This window comes from Ricinus communis, chromosome 5, assembly GCF_019578655.1.
Source record: "Ricinus communis isolate WT05 ecotype wild-type chromosome 5, ASM1957865v1, whole genome shotgun sequence".
Classification (NCBI taxonomy): domain Eukaryota; kingdom Viridiplantae; phylum Streptophyta; class Magnoliopsida; order Malpighiales; family Euphorbiaceae; genus Ricinus; species Ricinus communis.
This window is the reverse complement of record NC_063260.1, coordinates 20001525-20021063: the sequence shown is the minus strand read 5'-3', so window position 1 is coordinate 20021063 and position 19539 is coordinate 20001525. Positions and strand designations below refer to the sequence as shown.

The 19539-nt window shown below is 33.3% G+C and overlaps 2 protein-coding genes across 3 annotated transcripts; both read right to left on the bottom strand.

The window, feature by feature from the left end:
* Positions 1-1924: 1924 nt before the first annotated feature.
* LOC8258188 (probable aquaporin NIP-type) lies at positions 1925-3624 on the bottom strand. Of its 2 annotated transcripts, none has more exons than XM_015723484.3 (5): positions 3333-3624; positions 2878-3099; positions 2479-2676; positions 2331-2392; positions 1925-2234 (listed from the first exon to the last, which is right to left on the bottom strand). In XM_015723484.3, exons 1-5 carry the CDS (start codon positions 3450-3452, stop codon positions 2027-2029), a joined length of 810 nt encoding a protein of 269 aa, XP_015578970.2. In that variant the 5' UTR covers positions 3453-3624; the 3' UTR covers positions 1925-2026. The 2 variants fall into 2 exon arrangements, with proteins under 2 accessions (XP_015578970.2, XP_048230578.1); XM_048374621.1 differs by having other exon boundaries at positions 3224-3340.
* A 10117-nt stretch (positions 3625-13741) lies between these two features.
* On the bottom strand, positions 13742-17933 carry LOC8258189 (auxin efflux carrier component 3). Its single transcript, XM_002525972.4, has 6 exons — positions 16397-17933; positions 15901-16198; positions 15701-15786; positions 14976-15133; positions 14755-14831; positions 13742-14650 (listed from the first exon to the last, which is right to left on the bottom strand). The coding sequence occupies exons 1-6, from the start codon at positions 17649-17651 to the stop codon at positions 14584-14586; spliced, it is 1941 nt and encodes a 646-aa protein (XP_002526018.2). The 5' UTR covers positions 17652-17933; the 3' UTR covers positions 13742-14583.
* Between the last annotated feature and the right edge of the window lie 1606 nt (positions 17934-19539).

Sequence of the window (19539 nt, the reverse complement as noted above, 5' to 3'; positions counted from 1 at the left end):
AAAAAGTAAAATAAAAAAATAAAATGTTTAGTTCGATCATGAGTAAGGAAATGAATAGGAAAATATATTTTACTACATTAATTTTTTCTAATTTTCCATCTTTCTCTTAAATTAGTGTACCAAATAAAACAAACAATAAAAAGAGAAAATTTTTAAAATTTTATTATTAATAACATTGAAATTTTAAAATAAGTCAATAATAAATTGTAATAATATTATAATTAAAATTGTCATTGATCAAGTAAAATTAGAAGAGATAAAATTAAGAATATCATTTTATAATATTATTAATACTATTACATATTTTTACAAGCAGCAACTAATAGTTTTGGGAGAAACAAATTAGAATCTCTATATATTAATACTATTATATAGTTTTTCTTTCTCATAAAAATGAAGGAGACTTGGCCCCTTAATTAGGCACAATAAGGCATCACTCTTGATTATGATTTGTTGTTATTAAAGGTATAATTACTATATTATATTTACTTTTCTATTCACCAACTATGCTATGCGACAAAAATTGTTTTCTAATATTGTACTAATGATGTAAGACTTTTGTCTTCAAATTAATGGATTTCATTTTTATTTTTTTTCATCAAAAGAAATGATGCCATTGACTAATATTACCATTGTATTGTTTTCTGAAATTCTGTGAAAAGGAAATTAATTTATCCCCTCAATTCCTTAGTGGACATAAACGTCCCATGTGAAGAAGAAGAAGAAGCCGAGTTTTGTTGACTAAAAAGTTTAGAAGAATGGAGAGGAAAGGTCAGCAGTGCAGGGCCTACAAAGAGAGGTACAAGAATTGTTAGAGTTAGCATTGCAATTTGCAAAAGAACATTGAGCATCAACAATAAATTAGATAAGCTTATAGCCAGTCCCCACTCCTCCTTTGCCAAACCAGCAAAAAAATAAATAAATAAATAAAATCATACATCCATACGATTCCTACCTGATTTAAATAAGTCATATCTAATTTAATCTTTCTCACCTGCTGCACTTCATATTTTGTATATAATGATCTCATATCAATAATGCTGCCATAATATAAGCCACTTTCTAGCTATAGGATTAATAACAAATGATGCAAAATGAGAGAGATGACCCCACCCATGTGATGTTCCCTTCAAGAAACATACATTATAATATGTATGGCTATTTCTTCTGGTAAGAGATCTACATCAGCTGGAAGCATCCATGGTTGTAACTATAAAAGTATGCAAGCATGAATAGAAACAACAGAGGTGGGCTTCAGGTTGTTGTGAAATTTTCGTTTGGCAAGGGAAGGGATGGACTATGGACTATGGACCATCGGTCATTATCAATGGTGCTACCTAATTTATAATTTCATTTTATTTAGATTGAAAATCTTTAAACGAAAGGAATCGAGAGATTGTTAACTATTATGTTTAAATAGTGTGGATTTCTTGAATTGCAAGACAAATATTATCAGTTTACTACTAGAATAATGTTTCCATAAGTGAAAACCGAATTCTTGATCTTCTGTATTACATAAAGCAAATTCCTGAAATTGTTTTTAAGAGGGTCACGTTTCAAAACCGGCCAGGGGAGATGGGCAGTTTCACATTTGGCAAGCCATGTGATATTTCTGTTAGTATTTGTTGCATGTGACGCCATGTGTGTCACAACATTTTTGGTTTTATGTATACTTTCCTGGGTGTTATTATATTCATGGATGGGAGCATGTGATGAGTCCTTTATGTACCATATATATCGTTAAGGAGATCCACATTTATGACCACAAGCATCCAATGAAAGTGATCATAAATTTTAGAAAGTCTGCTGCAAGAAAACAATATCACTTGGAGATCTGAATCTTCTACTTACTTTCTTTGCATCAGGATTTATGTTAATGATGGTAAACAGCACAAGGATCCCAGGACAACACAACCTTGGCGCATGTGAGAAATTGCTAGAATTTTAAATTCAGTCAATCGTATAAATCTAACAAGCTTGGTATACTTGTAATGATATTACAAGATGGTACAACGAACAACCATTTTTAACCCCTAAAGCTCTTCATAAATGAGCTGCTCTTGGTAATTTCGCGCAAAGGTTTATCTGTAAACCTAATCAAATTATAAGCAAATCCTCCGAGAATGGCACCAATGACAGGACCAGCCATATAAACCCAAATTCCTTTATATGTTCGCATGACAATGGCAGGCCCCAAGGTTCTAGCAGGATTCATGGATGCCCCAGATACAGGCCTGCATTTGTGAAGTGTAAGCTCTTAGAAAACTTTTGGAATTAATCTATGATTACAAAGAAAAAAAAAAGTTATTAGATTAGCAGAATGTACCCACCCAGCAATGAAGACATTTAACATAATTGTCATTCCAACAGCAATTCCTGCTAATTCTCCTATCTGCAACGAGTTAAATAATTTAGTTCCTTATTGAGATAAGATACTGCATATAGTGATCGAGATAGGATAAATAAATTTATACTCACTGCTCTATTGTCTGTAGCCACGCCAGAAATAACGAACATTAAGAGGAAGGAGATAATTATTTCTAAAACAAAAGAACGCATAGGAGGTCCTACTGGTACTGTCCCAAAGAATGCCTCATCTGTCACACTGAATATATAGTATAAAGTACCACTAGCAAGAAGTGATCCAACAACTTGTGCAACAATGTATATCGGCACCTGAAAGTATATAAATCTCTATATATTATTTCAGAACTCGGCTCGTTATTGTTGCACTTTTACTCAATACTATCGGGTTACGGTTCCAAATTAATAAAACCAAAAAAGAAAAGAAAGAAGTAGAAAAGGATTTTGATTTGCAATATCTAGCAGATTTTAGTTTGGTGCAAATAAAAGGATCAATGTGATAGAAAGACTTGCCTGTTTGTAAGGAAACTGTCGAAAAATGGCGAAAGTGATGGTAACTGCAGGATTGAAATGTGCACCAGAGATATGACCAACAGAGTAAACCATAACCATCACAATTAGACCCCAAACTACACAAATTCCTGGAAAGGTGACCGAACCATATATCTTATTCACAGCGACTGATCCGCACCCGCAAAATATTACCAAATATGTCCCTATTGTCTCAGCGATCAACTATTAGAGAAAAAGAGATGCACATATTAGTAAAATTATTAACATCGAGGGTACCAAGCCAATGTATCACATATTAGTAAAATTATTGATTCTTTTTATATATATATTTTAAGATCCACCTAACTATTGATTCCATTTTACTTGCTAGTTTCTTCTTCATGTAATATTCATTTAGAATATAATGAACGGAAAAATGGGGAAAAACAGAAAGTAAATAGCAATAGATTGTTTGCCTTCTGAAGGAGTTGAACTGTTGCATTTGAAGAACAAAAATCAGATTTGCTATTATTTGGAGGAACAAAGTCGCTGCATTGCCCCTCTTCCAAGCTTCTGACATGATTTTCTCCAGACATATTTACTTTTATTTCTCCTGTGTGCAGAGAGATTTGGTGTTTGTGTCTAGGAAGGAAATTATATGAAACCAGATTAAAAAAAGAAAAAGAATAAGAGATAGATGCGTGGATGGATAGAGCTACTCAAATGCTACTTATAACACATTCAAGCTCTAACTGAAAACTAGCAATCCCTCCCTTGGAACTGAAATTACTGCCACAAGTTTGTGGTTCTACACCATTTAGGGAAATGAGGCATGCTGACACTTGGCTTGGTCCAAAATGACAGGATACGTGTGTTGAGAAGTTGTACAATTTAGACAAATGAGTAAATGCTTGTCCATGCAAGAAAAACTTTAGAAAATTCATTATTTGTTTATTTATAGCAACACCCTTTGCGCTGAATCTTTTGACAATTTCCTACCATTCAGATCTTGCCAACACCACCTCTCAGCTTCAACTTAACAGTTCTTTCTTCCCTCGTGTCATAGGATGGCCTCAGGAACCAATTTTCATGTTTTACTTCAAATTCTCGGGAAGCTTTTAAAGATTAAATAGATGATACAAGAAGAAAATATCCCTTTTCTCCTTTTGCCCCTTACCATTTCATTCTTAAGGACTCGAAGAAAGTTATTCAAAAATGTAACTATAAACTAATACAAATTTGCAATTTGCATAATTGTGATTCAATAAGTTATTTTCCCGTACTTATGCGGTGAGAGATTCTTAAATAAAATCAATCTACCACGTTATTCATAGATCAAATTAATTATATAATAAAATATAGCATTTTTATTAAGTATTCTGTTTGCATTGTTAGTTTTTAATCTATGTGGTTTGTACATATAGTGGGCGAAAAGTGTAAAATGAGTAAGAAAAATAAATGGATATTTAAAAGAATACAAAACATGATTTGTGAAGAAATGAGAGGTTAAAAATTGAGGTGTACTAAAGATTAATTTATTTAAATGCTAAGAAAGCATAAAAGAAAGGGAGAATTCGTGTCAAAAGGTTAAAAACTATAGAGCAACTTGTCAAACGATTTTTCACAATCCACCCTTCATATATAGATGTACAATGTGTTCATAGTATAACATGCTCTTTGGGACAATCTATAATTGAATTTGCAGAATAATCCTAAGCAAGAATTTCTAGAATTCAAATTCAAACCTCAAGCTTTTATTATTAGGCAGGCTACATGTTTGTGGGCATAGGGAACATCAAAATCAATATTCAACCATCTTCCCAAGTTCGGCTCAGTAACAAGCCTTAAACTTAGTTTATACTAAAATGGGGACTTAGTTTTGCTTTTCATCTAGGCCCAAGCCCCAGAATTCTCCATCTCCTTCCCGGGAAGAACATGGACTAGATGGCAACTGGACTTCTCTCAGATAAGCTTATTTCTTAAATGCTAAATGCATCATTGGGCCTCTGGGTTTTATATATTTCATATTTAGGTCCTTAAACTTCACTTTTTATTGAATTAGATCCCTGGATTTTGTGCTCTAGTCTATTCAAGCCAGGATGTTCATAGTTTGGTTAATTGATTTATGGGCCTACAAAGATTCACCATTTAGTTTGATTTCTATATTTTTATTGACTAAAAACCAAACGATTATAAGAAAAGATTATCAGTATTTGTTAGTTTTTAGTTAATAAAAAAATTAAAAATAGTAGTCGGTTAATCGATTGTGAACCGATTAACTAATATCCGAAAATCAGTTAGTCGATGGTTAAACACCTGTTAATTGATTAAAAATCTAACCATGGGTTAGATTTATTTACTATAAATATATACAAATATATATTAGATGTGTTATTTTGGTGAATTAACTGAAATTTGATAGTTCTCCAAGTAAAAATTCAAAAGTAAAACTGGAAATCAATAATAAAATAAAATCCAAATTTAAACCATCAATTCAGTTAATGAAAGAATTTGAGTTAGTTTCATCAATTTTGGTTCATGTATCATTTCAACTGTCTTTTTATGTCCAATCTAGGCATGTTTTGCTCTAGATAAGCTCTCTAGATTAATGTATTTGTAGAACAATAAAGACCATCTAAAAATAATATAATTCTACGATAAAAGAACAATAATGAAGGTAGAAAAACACAGTTAAATACTAGGACAATGATTGATTTATTAAATTTCATCAAACTTAGTTTTGTTAGTCCTCGAGCAAAAATTAAAATAAGGCATTTAAAATAGAAATAAAAACATTGATTTGTGAAATATTCATGTCAATTTTTACCAAGTAACTAATAATAACGAATACTCAAATTGAATTCTTATTGTTAATATAACCAAACATATTATATATATATAATAAATGTATCTCATGTGTTCCAAACCTAATACCTAAGGATGACAGTGGGATGGGAAGTTCTCGTTCTATGCACACATGTACTCCCAATGGGGTAGAGAATCTTTAAAGAAATTGCTCACAGAGATAGGGACGGGGAGTGTAAGATCTCCATCCCTAGTCCCACAAGGATCCAATATTATATAATATATATTACTTCTTAACATATATAATTATATAGTAATCTATTATTAATTAATTATCATTTTAATCTAATAAATTTTAAAAACTATTATAAATAAAACTTTCAAAAAATAAGGAACGAAGATTTTTGCGGAGGTGGAGATGGTAAATTTTATTCTTTTCATGAAATTCATACGAATAAAATTATGAATTCACCATCATCATAAAACAACAAAATAATAATGACTAATGATTTTTATTTTTTATTTCCTCTATTATCATTTCTAATCGTCGCATCACTTGAGTAATAAATGAGACAGACACGCCAAATAAAAATTAGTTGAAAGCTTCAATAAACTAAAAATAAAAGCTCTAATTGAATCATAATGAAGTTTAAGAATTCAATTATAAAGTCGCATATTATTCTGGGGATAATTATGCATTTAACTTTTTTTCTTTTAAACGCATTAACCTTTTGGAAGGGATGGGGACCAAATAGCAAAGGAGAGAGAGAGAGAGAGAGAGAGAGAGAGAGAGAGAGAGAGAGAGGATATCCTAACGCCAATGACTAAGGACCCACCATTGACAGAAACATAATGGAGTCACTTTGGAATCACAACATTTGTGGGCCCTAATTGGGCCGACGACTTGCGTACATGATCTGGCCTTCCCCATGTGCATGTCATGCCTTCTATACAACTCTTTTTACTATATTTTACTGCATATAGCAAACATGCATAGATAGTCATTTAAATGTAGATCTCACTTACTATCCAATCAAAATGAAGGTTTTGCCTTTCTACATATACCACTAAACTTAATGCGACGGGGGCATGATTCTCTTCATCATTTTAATCTTAATTGGGCAAAGTTTTTAAAAGAAACTATAAAGTCACCTAATACATGAGCAGTGGCTTATCATGAGAGTGTTGGGCCATCAGGACTTTCCTTGTGGCCTAAAAGGGGAAGAAGAATCAACTATAGGCCAAAAACCCATTACACCATCCAATAATTCGGTCAAAAATTATCCCAAAAAGAAGCCCAAGAAAGCCTCACATCAATACTGAGCACCACCCAATTTTTCTTCTATTAGTCTAGATTCAAGAAGCTCAACAAGAAGCTTTTAGCTTTTAAGAGGGCGAATTCAAAAAGGGCAGAGAGAAAGAAAAAGAAGAAGAAAGAGGCTTTTTTTTTTTTTTTTCTTTTATAAGATGCATCGCTAAATTTGCTTGCCTTAACATGGCATGGTTTGTAAAAGGAACCATTTTCGTGCCTTGTCCATCTCACAAGACTCAAACTATCCCTCTTTTTTTTTTTTTTTTAAATGGTCCCCAGTCATTGTTGCTGGTCCAGCTATATATAGCTTATGTCTGTGGTTTAGCTTACAAAGATCATGACATTTCTATCTTTCAATCTCAATGTCTTGATTAATTTTTGTTTGCATGTATTTATTCTCATCTCAACCACGGCTTAACTGATGTTTTTCATTTTTCGGTCCAAGCCCCACTTGCATCAAATTTAATTCCTTAATGACAAAAACACGCATATTCAAAAAGAAGAAATGGCGGAATTATCTTGTCCAATAACACGAGTTGGGCATTGAATTCGAAGTTCAACATATTTCATTTAAATATATATATATAAATATAAGTTTAAAATAAAATTACGGGTAAAATGCAAGAAATGAGTCGCAATTGGTCAATTTCATCCCTCTTATATCAACATAATTAATATTTTGTAAGGAATTTTTGAGTACTTGACGTAAAGCTACCAAAATTAAAAGCGTGAAATGGGCCCATTAACAAATTAAGGAGAATGAAGCCACGCACACGAGGACACCACCATAGCCACCCATATGCTAACTTTCATTAGCCCTACACTCATGATCTCTTTTTCATTATTGTGCCCATCACAATGTAAATAATATGGTCCTAAAATGTTATCATCTTTTCCATTTCTTTTCTATTCTAATAAGGTAATTCACGAAATTTTATGATCTTGTTACCAGTCCATTTATTTTCTATTCACATGCATATGCATGCTACTATATATATATATATGAAGTTGGATGAACATATTCCTGTAAATTGAATATTATTGATTATGTGGTCGAATGATAATACCAATTGGGTGTGTTCTTTTCATAAAATTAGAATCGTAAAGAAAATTTAATAATAGTTTGTTGGTTTTGAAAGTTTTACGATAAAAATTTAAATTAAAATATTTATAAACATAATCTATTATATTTGAATAAACACTATCATATTTTTCTTTAAAATTTAAGAGATATATTTCTAATAGCAAAAATAATTATGAAATTTGAAGCATATTTAATAATCTCTTTCAAAATTTAAGAGATAAAATTCTAATTTCAAAAATAATTATGAAGTTACCTAACTAAATTATCGAGTAAATGTGAATAACAAAAATTAAAACTTTAAGAATTAAAAAAATCAAAACATATAAAATTCCTAAGAATTTAAAATCTCATCAAAAGAATGGACTATCAAAAGTTAAATTTGATCGTTTTTAGTATTTAGTTTCCATTTATATTCTTTTAAATCTACAAGATAATAATAACAGAAACAAAGACTTATAACTCTGACCCACTTCCTCATGATTTCACGGCAGCCAAACACTGAATTCAAATAAATTTAACAGGCATGCAAATAAAATTCCAGAATTTCCTCAACCATTAAAAAGAACACAGTTAGGCGTTGTTGTAGATAAGTGAATACTCTCATTCAGCACCTTATCCCATTATGTGGGATTGACAATAGCACGCCTGTACCAATAAATTTCCAAAAAGTTTTCCCAGTAAATGACTGATGTTCCTGCAACAATGACTCAGAAAAGAAGAAAAACTATATATATTTATATTTTGATTGAAGAGCAACGGACTTTTTCTGAACATTGAGGGGACAAAATCTTTCAGGCTTTCCATTAATTTACCATCTCTGCATAAACATTCGCATATTCTTGCTGAGTACTGCAGACTGAACAAAAATGTAGGACCCCGAATGTGTCAAAAAAAATTGGGGTCCAATTCATGTCCTTGTATTCTAAGAAAAGAACTAGATAAGTAACTACAAAAGTCCTTAGCCCTGGCCATACGGTCATTCTCACCGGTCCCTACCTTAGTTGGATCCTATCCTCTCCAACTTTCCTTTCTCTCTATTTCCTACCCAAAGCCAGCTTGCAATAATACATACACACACACACACTCTCTGCCTCTATATGTTTGGCTTCAATCACTATTTTCTTAACCCTAACACCACATGAACGAGGTATGGCAGTATGGGCATCCACATGAGCTTGGACCCACCAATATGTTCAGGCCACGTGTGCGTAGACTTGCTATGATCATGCCTAGCTGTCCATGTCAAGGTGGTGCCACGCAAGATCAATTTCATTATATTATATATGGCTGTCTATATAATATTTATTTGATCACGTGAAGGCTTATTTGTCGGACAAAAATCGATGGTCATTATTATTTTTACTTGGATAATTTAATGAGATAGAGGCATTGATTGATATATATAAGAATAGCAATTGCTAACTGATTCGAGAATATATTGCTCTTATTATGCTAAAAGGTATAAATGTTCTGATAAACACCCCCGGCCCTCCAAAATCTCTTGCTTTTTCCTGGAATTCCAGCAAAAGCCACCAATACTTTGTTATTTAATACATGTATCAATTAATCTAGGCAGGAACCTCCTATGCAGTAAGGGTAGGGACCCATAATCAGATCATGGCCAACTCAGACTGGCTTATTTGATCTGTATAATCGACCACTTCAATGTCTCAATTGGTTATAAACTTGGGCAATTGAGCTCGTAACGAACATCGCCCTTAATTTCAAAATGTTAATGAATGCATGGGTATGTAAGAGGGACCTTCATATGGTGTCTCTGGGGCTCATATTAACAAGATCAGTTCAGAGCAATTAAATTAATGCCCATGTATCCGTTTATCAACTTAGAGATGACAAATAGCATAAAGAATTTTGGGAAGAGTGAGATTCTCACCTGTAATATTATAAACAAGTTAGATATAGCAGGGAAGAGTGAAATCCACAATCAATGTTCGACAGTCACTTTAGTTAGAGGCCAAAGAATAGGCAAGTGCAATATAAAGCTGGGTTATTCCTTAACACATTCCTTCGAGGTACTTTTGAAATCTATTCATAATGCACCGACCGATTATAAGACATGCTTTTCAAATCCATAGGAAAGGAATATAACTTCAGTGGCCATGCAAGCTTTCCCGAAGCAGAAATTATTCATGGATATGTATTGGATTTTTCTATGTCGTGATTAAATATAAAATAATATAATGGAAATTCTTTTAGTATATGGAAGAGAATAAAGTAAGAAGAATTTTTTATTTTTTTTTGAAGGAAAATAAAGAAAACTATCCATTAGCTCCTCATTAATAGTAAAAGAAAACTGAATATCAACTGACTGTCTTTTGAAGGAAAGAAAAGAAACAACAAAAGCTGAAAATCAGTTATGAATATTTTGGTGCTTAAGGTAATTGCCAAGTGGTCCATGAAAATTGCGTACTGAAAATGGCCATGCATTTCGATCTGATAGGCTCATATCTCCACTTAGATTTTGTTATGGGCCTATTCTATACCTTTTCTTTTATGTAATTATTATGCCAGGGCCCATTATAATGAAGCATTTGAGATACCTCCAAATATGCCCACTAGGAGAACGGTCTATTAGAAATTGGAAAATGCTACAGGCAATACTTCAACATTATTGTAATTATGAGAACGAGTATTTATTCCTAAGTTATAAGCTTAGATTATTATAAATTTTGTGTGAATGTTATAGTAATACATCAAATAATATAAAAGAAATTACCATAATAATAATAATGATATTATTATTACTGACGTTCAGTGTCCAAATAGAATTTTATTTATAAGAATGATATAAGTTTTTATAATATGTATCCAATCTCATGATTTAAGATTCCTAAATTTAAGTACTTAATTTGAAGTACCCACCCACATATAAACTTCCCATAAAAGGTGGTAACAGTGGTTTTGATATTTGAACAGCTACTTCTAAACTTTCTTTTTTTTTAATTAATAACTAAATCTCAAGATTTTCGTTTTTAACTAAGTATGCAAAAGCCCAAATCAATGGACACTGGATTCTATGTGATTGTGTGATATATATTATGGGGAAGGTAAAGGAGAAGCTTCTTAGTTGGGGATTGTGTTGAGAGAAATAGTAAGAGACAAAGCTCTATCCTTTTCAGGGTGTTTAAGTTGTACGTGTAAATCAAGACTGATGTTTGACTCAGTTACTAAAAAGCAATCTATCATTAATTAATTAAGTTTTCAATGCCAATTGCCCCAGCCAAAAGAAACTTATCAATGCACCAGGGCATGGTCCAACAATTCTTTTTTATTTTTATCTTTTCTTTTATATATATAGAGATGGCTCAAATTTTGAGCACTATAATCAAAAACTTCTATCTACTAGTAGCATGTAAAAATTTTGAGGTTGAAATCGAAACACGTGGGGCTAAGAGCCATTTTGTTTCAATCTTCCTACAATACCACGTGAGAAGGTACTAGCCGTGGTGACTGCCTGTCTCTCCTTATTAAGACCCATCACTTTCTCTCTTGGGCATGTTGGTCTCATCTTCCTTAACTCGTAGTAGTTTTTAATGCCCCTTAATTAATACTAACTAATTAGTTAACTAAATTATGGGTAAGGTCTTTTACTACTTTGGTTTGGGGGGGGTGACATTCATAAGCGATGAGGTTAGAATTTCAAAGCAAACTTTGTGGAGCGTATGTCTCCTTCTAATGCTACAACCCACATAAATCAAATCTCGGGGTTGACAATAGATTACTACTAAATGGTTTATCCGTTTGATGAGAATGTTGGTGCTATGTGTCAACATTTGGTTGGATTCATTTAGACTTTCTATTAGTTAAAATTCTTAAGCACACAATTTTATATCTTCTCTCACTACTAATCTATACCAGGTGCCGTTTCTCCCCCTTCATTTTGCTTTTGACGATAGACATTAACCTACAGAATTTCTCTCTTAGCCAAGCAGATTGTCATATAAATGGGTTCTAGCTAACTAATGACCCAATTTGTTGCCCGTTCTAGGAATTACAGTAAATAGAGATTGACTAAGACTTGAGCTCAGCTTCCTGATGTCCATGACAGTGAAGGTTGGGGGATTAGAAAGTCCATTTTTTTTTTAAAGAAAATATGAATATTCTATTAATGAGAATTAATAAATATATTTTAATATAAAAAATGAAAATAAATATCAAACATTAAGAAATATAAATAAATAAATCTACTTATAACAATCATTAATCGTGTTGATGAAGCAGTAAATTGTAATTCTGCGGAAGGAACGCTCAACTCGATGGTGCTAAGCCACATATTGATTTTGTAGATATCTTTTGACGAGCTCGATTGTGTGAAAGTCAGACTTAATTTTTTTTTTCACCACTCTTATAGAAAAAATACTTAACATTTATATAATGGATGATCGTAAAACTCCTCAAAAAATACTAATATTTATTTATTAAAACTAATTAATAATAAAAAAGGAACTACCGCCGATCGAAAAATAACTGATGGTGGATCAAAAGATAAAACTTCAACAAAGAATTAAAAAAAAAAAAAGAGCCGGCTAGAGTTTATAGATTTTATATAAGTCTATTTGTATATAGTGTGAAGGACATGAATTTAAAAGTAAACTCATTCATACGTATTATATAATATTAATTTAATTAATTATATCTAGTTTAAGCGGTACATTCTCAGATATAGTCTGTAAACTATAGAAAATAAAACTAACAATCCAAACTGAAAGTTAAATTTAAAAGTAAATTCATCTATTACTTGCAGTAAAAAACTAGTGGTAGTTTTAAAATTATTTATTTCTATTTGATGCTGTAAGAATGATGGAACCGTTGATGTAATTAACAAAATTATTATTGAATTTAATCGTATGTTTATTTATATATTATTAATTATATAAATTATATAATGTCAAAATGTAACAGACGTATTAGGTAATATGTAAATGTAGTGTAGATAAAGATTAACATAATTAAAACTGGGTATCATCTCATCAGTTCACGGAGTTAATGTGGAAAGATGGTTTGGGGTTGAAGGCAGGTAGATATCACAGAACAAACAAACAGCTTTTTGAGGCTATACCTTGTGAGTTGTGACGTAAATGATGAATGAATGAGATGTAAATGTGAGATAAATCACGTGCCATCATTTTCATTACCAAAAAAAAAAAGCTAGTAATTGAACAAGGAATTGAAATTATTGACTAATGCACCAACCGTAGCTAGGGAGAATGACGAATCGTTGGCTATGTAAAGAAAAGAAATAAAGGAAATAAGAGAAAAAGGTAGGGTAGGACTGTGGGGCGCATCAAAAGCCAAAAGCAATGAAAGGAAAAAACAAGGCAAAAGCAAAGGGTTAGCTTAGCTGCTTTTGACCTCTTTTATCTTTCTACATTCGTATCTTACATTGCATTTTCAATCTCCTAATAGCTGCTTCCCTCCCCTCAAAAAGGGCCCCTAAAAAGTAAAAAGGATTTTTAGGCAAGAGTACAAAAAAAACCCACTAACTAAGAAAGAAAAAAGAAAATTGTGCTTTCAAAGAATTCTTTGCCCCTTTACCTATCAACTTTTTCTCCATACTTATATGCATGTGTACATATATATATATATATCCTTGATTGATTGAAAGAGTTGGATGGCCAGTTCAGGGGCCAATAAAAATGGAATAGAATAGAAAAGAACAAAGATAAGCGTTAGATATTACTACTTATTAGGGGGAGAGAGACATGCAGAACATTTTACATGTCTTTTTCTTTAAGAAAATTACATCACTAACTTTGTATTAACAAGATGATGAATAATTTAATGACTAATGATCTTCCCTGTTTTGATCATAAATATCCTAAATTTCAATTACAAACCAAAGGAAAGACGACAAACGCAAATAATTGCCGGATCTACGGACATTCAAAAGCAAACACTATCAGCCCCCCCAAAAAAAAACTAAAAAAGTACCCAAAAGAGAAAAAAGAAAACCCCGTTTTTCTTTCCCTCCCGCTCTTCATATCATTCTTCCAATTCATTAATATTTTTCTCACTGTCGTTTTGCAGCAGAAGTGACGAATTGAAATCGGACTTTACATGCACTAATTGATCAAAATGAAGAGAATGAAAGATAGAGATATACATGATGCTCCTCTTCTTTTTATATATATGAGCCCTGTTTTCCTCTTTCATGTCTCCCCTTGCGCAAAATGGCCTTCAATTCTTTTGCTCCTTTTCAAAACCCTTATTATAGAAACTCGAACAAACCTTGGCTCTTAATGGCTGCATGATCCTTATATCAGGGCATTCAACTAATCTAAAAGAAAACATTTTTTTTAGCTCCAAGAATCTTGGAACCATTTGGCAAATTTCTTTCTATTGGCAATCTTCTTCTTTTATGCCGGATAATCCTCCTCTACTACCAACACACACACATATATATATATATATAATTTTTTTTTTCTGCTGCAGTCAATGCAGGTCTATATGCCATGTGTGACACACTATGATCATCAGCAATCAAAATCCTCTTCGTTCCTGCTCATCACAATCCAAGAAGGATGTAGTAGACAAGAGTAATTGGCAAAGCTATCAACATCCCAAAGATAACCCTGAGAAAACATAAAAATCAACAAGTAATCATATGGTTATTGTTTTAACTCTAATGAGACAGAATCACAAATCGAGTTGTAACTTAGCTTATTATTTTACTTACGCAGTGCTAAGAATGGCTGGATGGACATTGTACTCTTTAGCAAACACAAATGGAACAATTCCTTGTGGTAGTGCAGCCTGTTACATAACAGAAAAACATGCTAATTAATTACTTGAGTCTAATGAACCAAAAAACAAAAAACAAAAAACAAAAGTGGGCGTATAATCAACTTTAACTATATGAAAAGATAGTCGAATAGTTAATGTGAAAGTGACTTCCACCTGAACAATAGCGATGCGGAGGAGGGTACCACGCAGGCCAACAGCGATTGAAGCTGCAGCCATCACTGCAGGACCAGTAAGGAATCGGACAGCCATTGCAAATGCAGCTACTGAGTTCCCACATGCAATTATCTTCGGTTGTAACGCCATAAAAAGACCTTCATTTTTCACCATAATAACAGCAAGTCAGTGTTCCCGTCCCAGTTTATATATTTTATGAATAAAATTCCCAATTTCAACAATCTTCATTGAAACAAGCCGAAATAGGGAGCTATCACAACTGATCCCCACCGACCCTGGACCGCAAAGGAAACCGGTCCCATGTGTCGGGTGGTCAATCCATTTTATAGTCCACATAGACCCAACCCCACTTTTATTTCTTTAGATGATCACAAAAGAATTGGATGGCTATGAGCTGTGAATTTCATAAACTTAACTTTACACAATGTAGCCATCACCGCGTACCAACCTTATTGATACCCTTCCAGACTATGCTGTGGTCTAAAAATTGCCACACTTGACTTCATTTCTTCTCATATTTCATAATTGACATGCTTATTTTACTTCTTGTTATTAGATTGTAAATCCTAATCAACTAACTTGGCAAAAACTCGACATCGTCAGTTACATGTTACATGTGTTCTTTAATTGCATTAATTATCTAACCTTAATGTAATTCTGGGATTCAAATTTAAAATTAGTAGAAGAATTATAGTGCCACTTACCTAAGCTGAACATAGCCATTCCAAGACCAGCATCTGACAGTATACAGATTGACTGCTTTATTATTGCAGGCATAGCCACATCCCAACTGCAATAAATCAGTAACAACCCAAAAGAAAAACAAAAAAATCAGTCATAGTCAAATCTATATTTTTACTATTCTCATACGGATAATGTCAATTTTATATACTAATTCACTCACCGAAAAGCAATTAAAGACCAAACCAGGCCAATAAGACTGGAGTATGTGTTTGGGTTCCTAATTAGTTTGCGCCAAACCATTATCAATATCAGACGAGTCATCACACTAGCCGGTGGCATTTGTTTGTTGACACCGGTTTCTGGTGCTCCGACTACTTTTGGGTGGAGTTCGGCGGTTGAGCTGGACCCCAGTTTATTAAGTCCAGTGGGTCCATCTTTTTCTCTCTCATCATCTTCTCCATCACCTTTACCAGCAAAACTAAAGTCCTCACCAGGAAAATCTCCAGCATGTGCAATTGCTTTCACATTACAAACCAAAATAAAGTCGATTTTTAGACTAAGATAATCAAAAGAATGAAATGCTTAATTTATTTCATTATTAAATTGAAAGTCGAAAATTACACGCCAATAAGCTTTAGCTACCAATTAGTACTGGAGTACTGCAATTTACCTTTTTTTTTTTAAGAAAAAATTAAAAAGTTGAAAGAAATTTATACCTTTTGTTTCCCCATTCTGTGGGTGATCAGCAACTAACATCCTGATCTCTTTGGCACCCTGATCAGACCGGCCAGATTGCTGCGCCGCTCCGAAATCATTCCCGCCAAATACATCAGAGACGGGAGACGCACTAGAGCTCCATACAAACATATGCAGCTCTTTAGCATCATGGTTTGTTTTGTTATTCTGATTCTGCTGCTGCTGTTGTTGCTGTAGTGGTTGCTGCTGCTCCTGCTGTTGCTGATTCTTGGTGTTTTTGGTAGAAGAAAACTCCGGATTCGGCGCTGGATAAGACGTAGGCACAGTCTGTGCAGGATAAAATCCGAATCTAGGAGAAGAAATTGTAGCCATTGGAGCACAATTTTCTTCAAAATTGGATGAACGAGGAGTAGGACCTCTAGAAGATTGTACTGAGTACAAATCAGCCGGACCGAAATTCGATAGCCTACCGCCAGGAAATCCTTGCACACCCATCATATTATAGAAATCAGAGGTGTTAAAGTTCGACCCTCTTGGAGTAGGATTTCGCGACGAACTCAAACTATAAATCTCAGCACCAGTAAGATTGGAAGGACGAGGAGTCAATCCAGAAAAAGAACCAGGGCCTAGAGATCTCCTGGAAGCATTAGACTTCCTTACAGTAACATGTAACTTCCCATCGTTACCAATTTCAGCATCAGTTTCCAAGAAATCTCTTCCATCTAAAGAGACAACATCAGAATCCACTTTAAACGACACAATGGAAGCAGCAGTTTCAGGAAATTGCTCCATAATCAACATTTTAGCACCTCTGTACTCAAAAAGGAACAGCAAAAGCGTGTACCAAATAATACACTGCAATACCACAACTTGAACCATAAGGCTACCGGCGTACTTATCATACATAGCGATTAACAAAGGGATGCCCATGACAAGAGTATTAGGCAGTGTTGACAATGAGAAAATAGTAATCATCCATTCCAAACTTCCATTTTTAGTAAGATTAGTCCAGAGACCAAGGGCCACTAGCATTATAATCTTCTGAAGAGTATCGGCGGCGATAAACCTCAAATTCATCTCGTAAGGATTATTAGTTGAGATGAAGTGAAAGGACAAAAGTGGAACAGCAAAAATGGCAACGAACCGGTTGATACCGGAACACTGGTCAGGGCTGAATATTTTCCACCACCGTACAGAGCCATAGGCTAAGATCATGGCGACATAGAGCGGAACCACCGCTGTTAGAACGGTGTAGAGATCCTTCCCGGTAATCATTGGGATGGATGGATGGAAGGGCAAAATGGGAAAAGAAGAAAAGAAACCGTTAACTAACTAACTAAAGAGAAATGCTCTGCTGCGACAGAGGCTTAGGTCTGCAAGCAACAACTATTACTGGTTTCAGATATGTCTCTAGAGAGAGTGAGCGTAAACCAAAAAACAAAAAAATAAAGAAAAGAAGGGCTCTAGTATAGAAGCAGAGGGAAGAGAGAGAGAGGAGAGTGGGATATATATAGAGGAAGGATTTGAGTGGCGTGGTGGAAGTAGAAGAAATCAAAGTTAACTGGTTGATGTGGTTCGAGTTAACTAGAAAGATGGGTTAAGTGTGTTATATAATATAGGCTTGCAGATTATGGTTTTCTTTTCTTTTACAGGTGGCAGTTGTCATGTGGACATTGAATGACGTGGACTTTTCTTTATTTTTTTGAGTTTAATATTCTTGTCTACGTCGATAAGCTGAGTAAAAAGGTGGTCCAATTTGAATTTTGTAGGAGGCCAGTATCATGGCAACAATGATTTTTACCCCTGTCACAGCAAAGTGACATTTTATCATTGTTGTTGTCCTTAAATTAGCTACTTTTTCTATTTACTCCTTATAGGAAAATAAATACCAACCAATTTATTACAGTAATTTGGATATAGTCACTGGAAGAGTCCAATTAGAGGCTGTCCTGAAGTTTCAACTCTGGCTTGTGGATCACTGTTTGCTACTAATTATTATTTTCAATTGACTTTGAAGTGGATATGTGCCTTTTAACTATTTCACCCTTCACATTAATTTTAAGGCTGTATTTTCGCATTTAATGTATATATTCAGAACCTATTACTTAGATGCGGACTATAAAAATTAAATCAGAAGATTAAACTCACTAATCACTCCACCCAATTCCTCGTAATTATTGATTATATATAGATTTTTATTAGTAATCTTTTCCAAGTAATCGATATGTACAAACAGAAAGTAGGTACGGGAGTTTAGAAGCATATATAGGGTGATGGAGCAATTTATTATTAAGAGTTTCCCTTTTTATTTTTTGGAAAAAAGAAATGAAAGCATGATGTGATGTAAATAGTAGTAATAGTGTAATATGCTACGACGCTTCATTGGCTTGCAAATCGCAACATGTGTTGAGTTAGGTGCATTGAAGTGATGCATTCACTGCTGAGTAGTTGAATTTTATGCAGACCTGTGTGGGTTTGACCCACAACTCAGAAAAAGTGCAGATTCCTCCATTAACTTAAATTAGCCCTTTTCTCTTTTCTCTATTTAAAGAATAAAAGGTCAAAAAAAAAAACCCCAACCTCCTCTACTTTGATTGTTAATTTGTTATTGTCATTGCTGTGGCCAATTAACCAGAGATTCTGCCTAATTTTATATTAGCCATGAGCTTCGATTGTTCTCAGGTTGCGTAACCTATATGTCATATTAATTAGTGTAATTATACATGTCCACATTTTGAAACGCATGATGTATATATATATATAATGTTATCATAAATGAAAATACAATACATTTGAGAACATATATTTATAGATGGCCGTTTTGTGAGAAAAAAAAAATGATAAATATGATAATTATATAACAACAAGGGTAAAGTCACTTTTTATTAATATTATTTTATATCATTCTGACATATGAAGAGCAAAAGTTGAGCAGAAAACTTTTGTGGGAAAAAGACATAAGACAGCAGTAATCTATTATTATGTCCTTACAGATGCAATTCCCTCCACAAACAACAATTCTGATAAAAACTCCCACAATTATTAAGAAATTTCATGTAAGCATAAAAGGATAAAACTGATACTGTATAAGGGGATTAAATAATTGACTGAACCTTCATGAATAATTATGTACTCCAATCATTTTCTATACTTTTGCAAATTC

What these genes read in the sequence shown, in the direction of transcription:
- LOC8258188 (XM_015723484.3), bottom strand. Translation starts at nt 3,452, where the DNA reads ATGTCTGGAGAAAATCATGTCAGAAGCTTGGAAGAGGGGCAATGCAGC. An exon ending in CAGTTCAACTCCTTCAGAAG is followed by an intron (nt 3,100 to 3,332) that starts GCAAACAATCTA and finishes TTTCTCTAATAG; the next exon opens with TTGATCGCTGAGACAATAGG. An exon ending in TGGCTACAGACAATAGAGCA is followed by an intron (nt 2,393 to 2,478) that starts GTGAGTATAAAT and finishes AACTCGTTGCAG; the next exon opens with ATAGGAGAATTAGCAGGAAT.
- LOC8258189 (XM_002525972.4), bottom strand. Translation starts at nt 17,651, where the DNA reads ATGATTACCGGGAAGGATCTCTACACCGTTCTAACAGCGGTGGTTCCG. An exon ending in TCCGCATCGCTATTGTTCAG is followed by an intron (nt 14,832 to 14,975) that starts GTGGAAGTCACT and finishes GTTATGTAACAG; the next exon opens with GCTGCACTACCACAAGGAAT. An exon ending in CCAGCCATTCTTAGCACTGC is followed by an intron (nt 14,651 to 14,754) that starts GTAAGTAAAATA and finishes ATGTTTTCTCAG; the next exon opens with GGTTATCTTTGGGATGTTGA.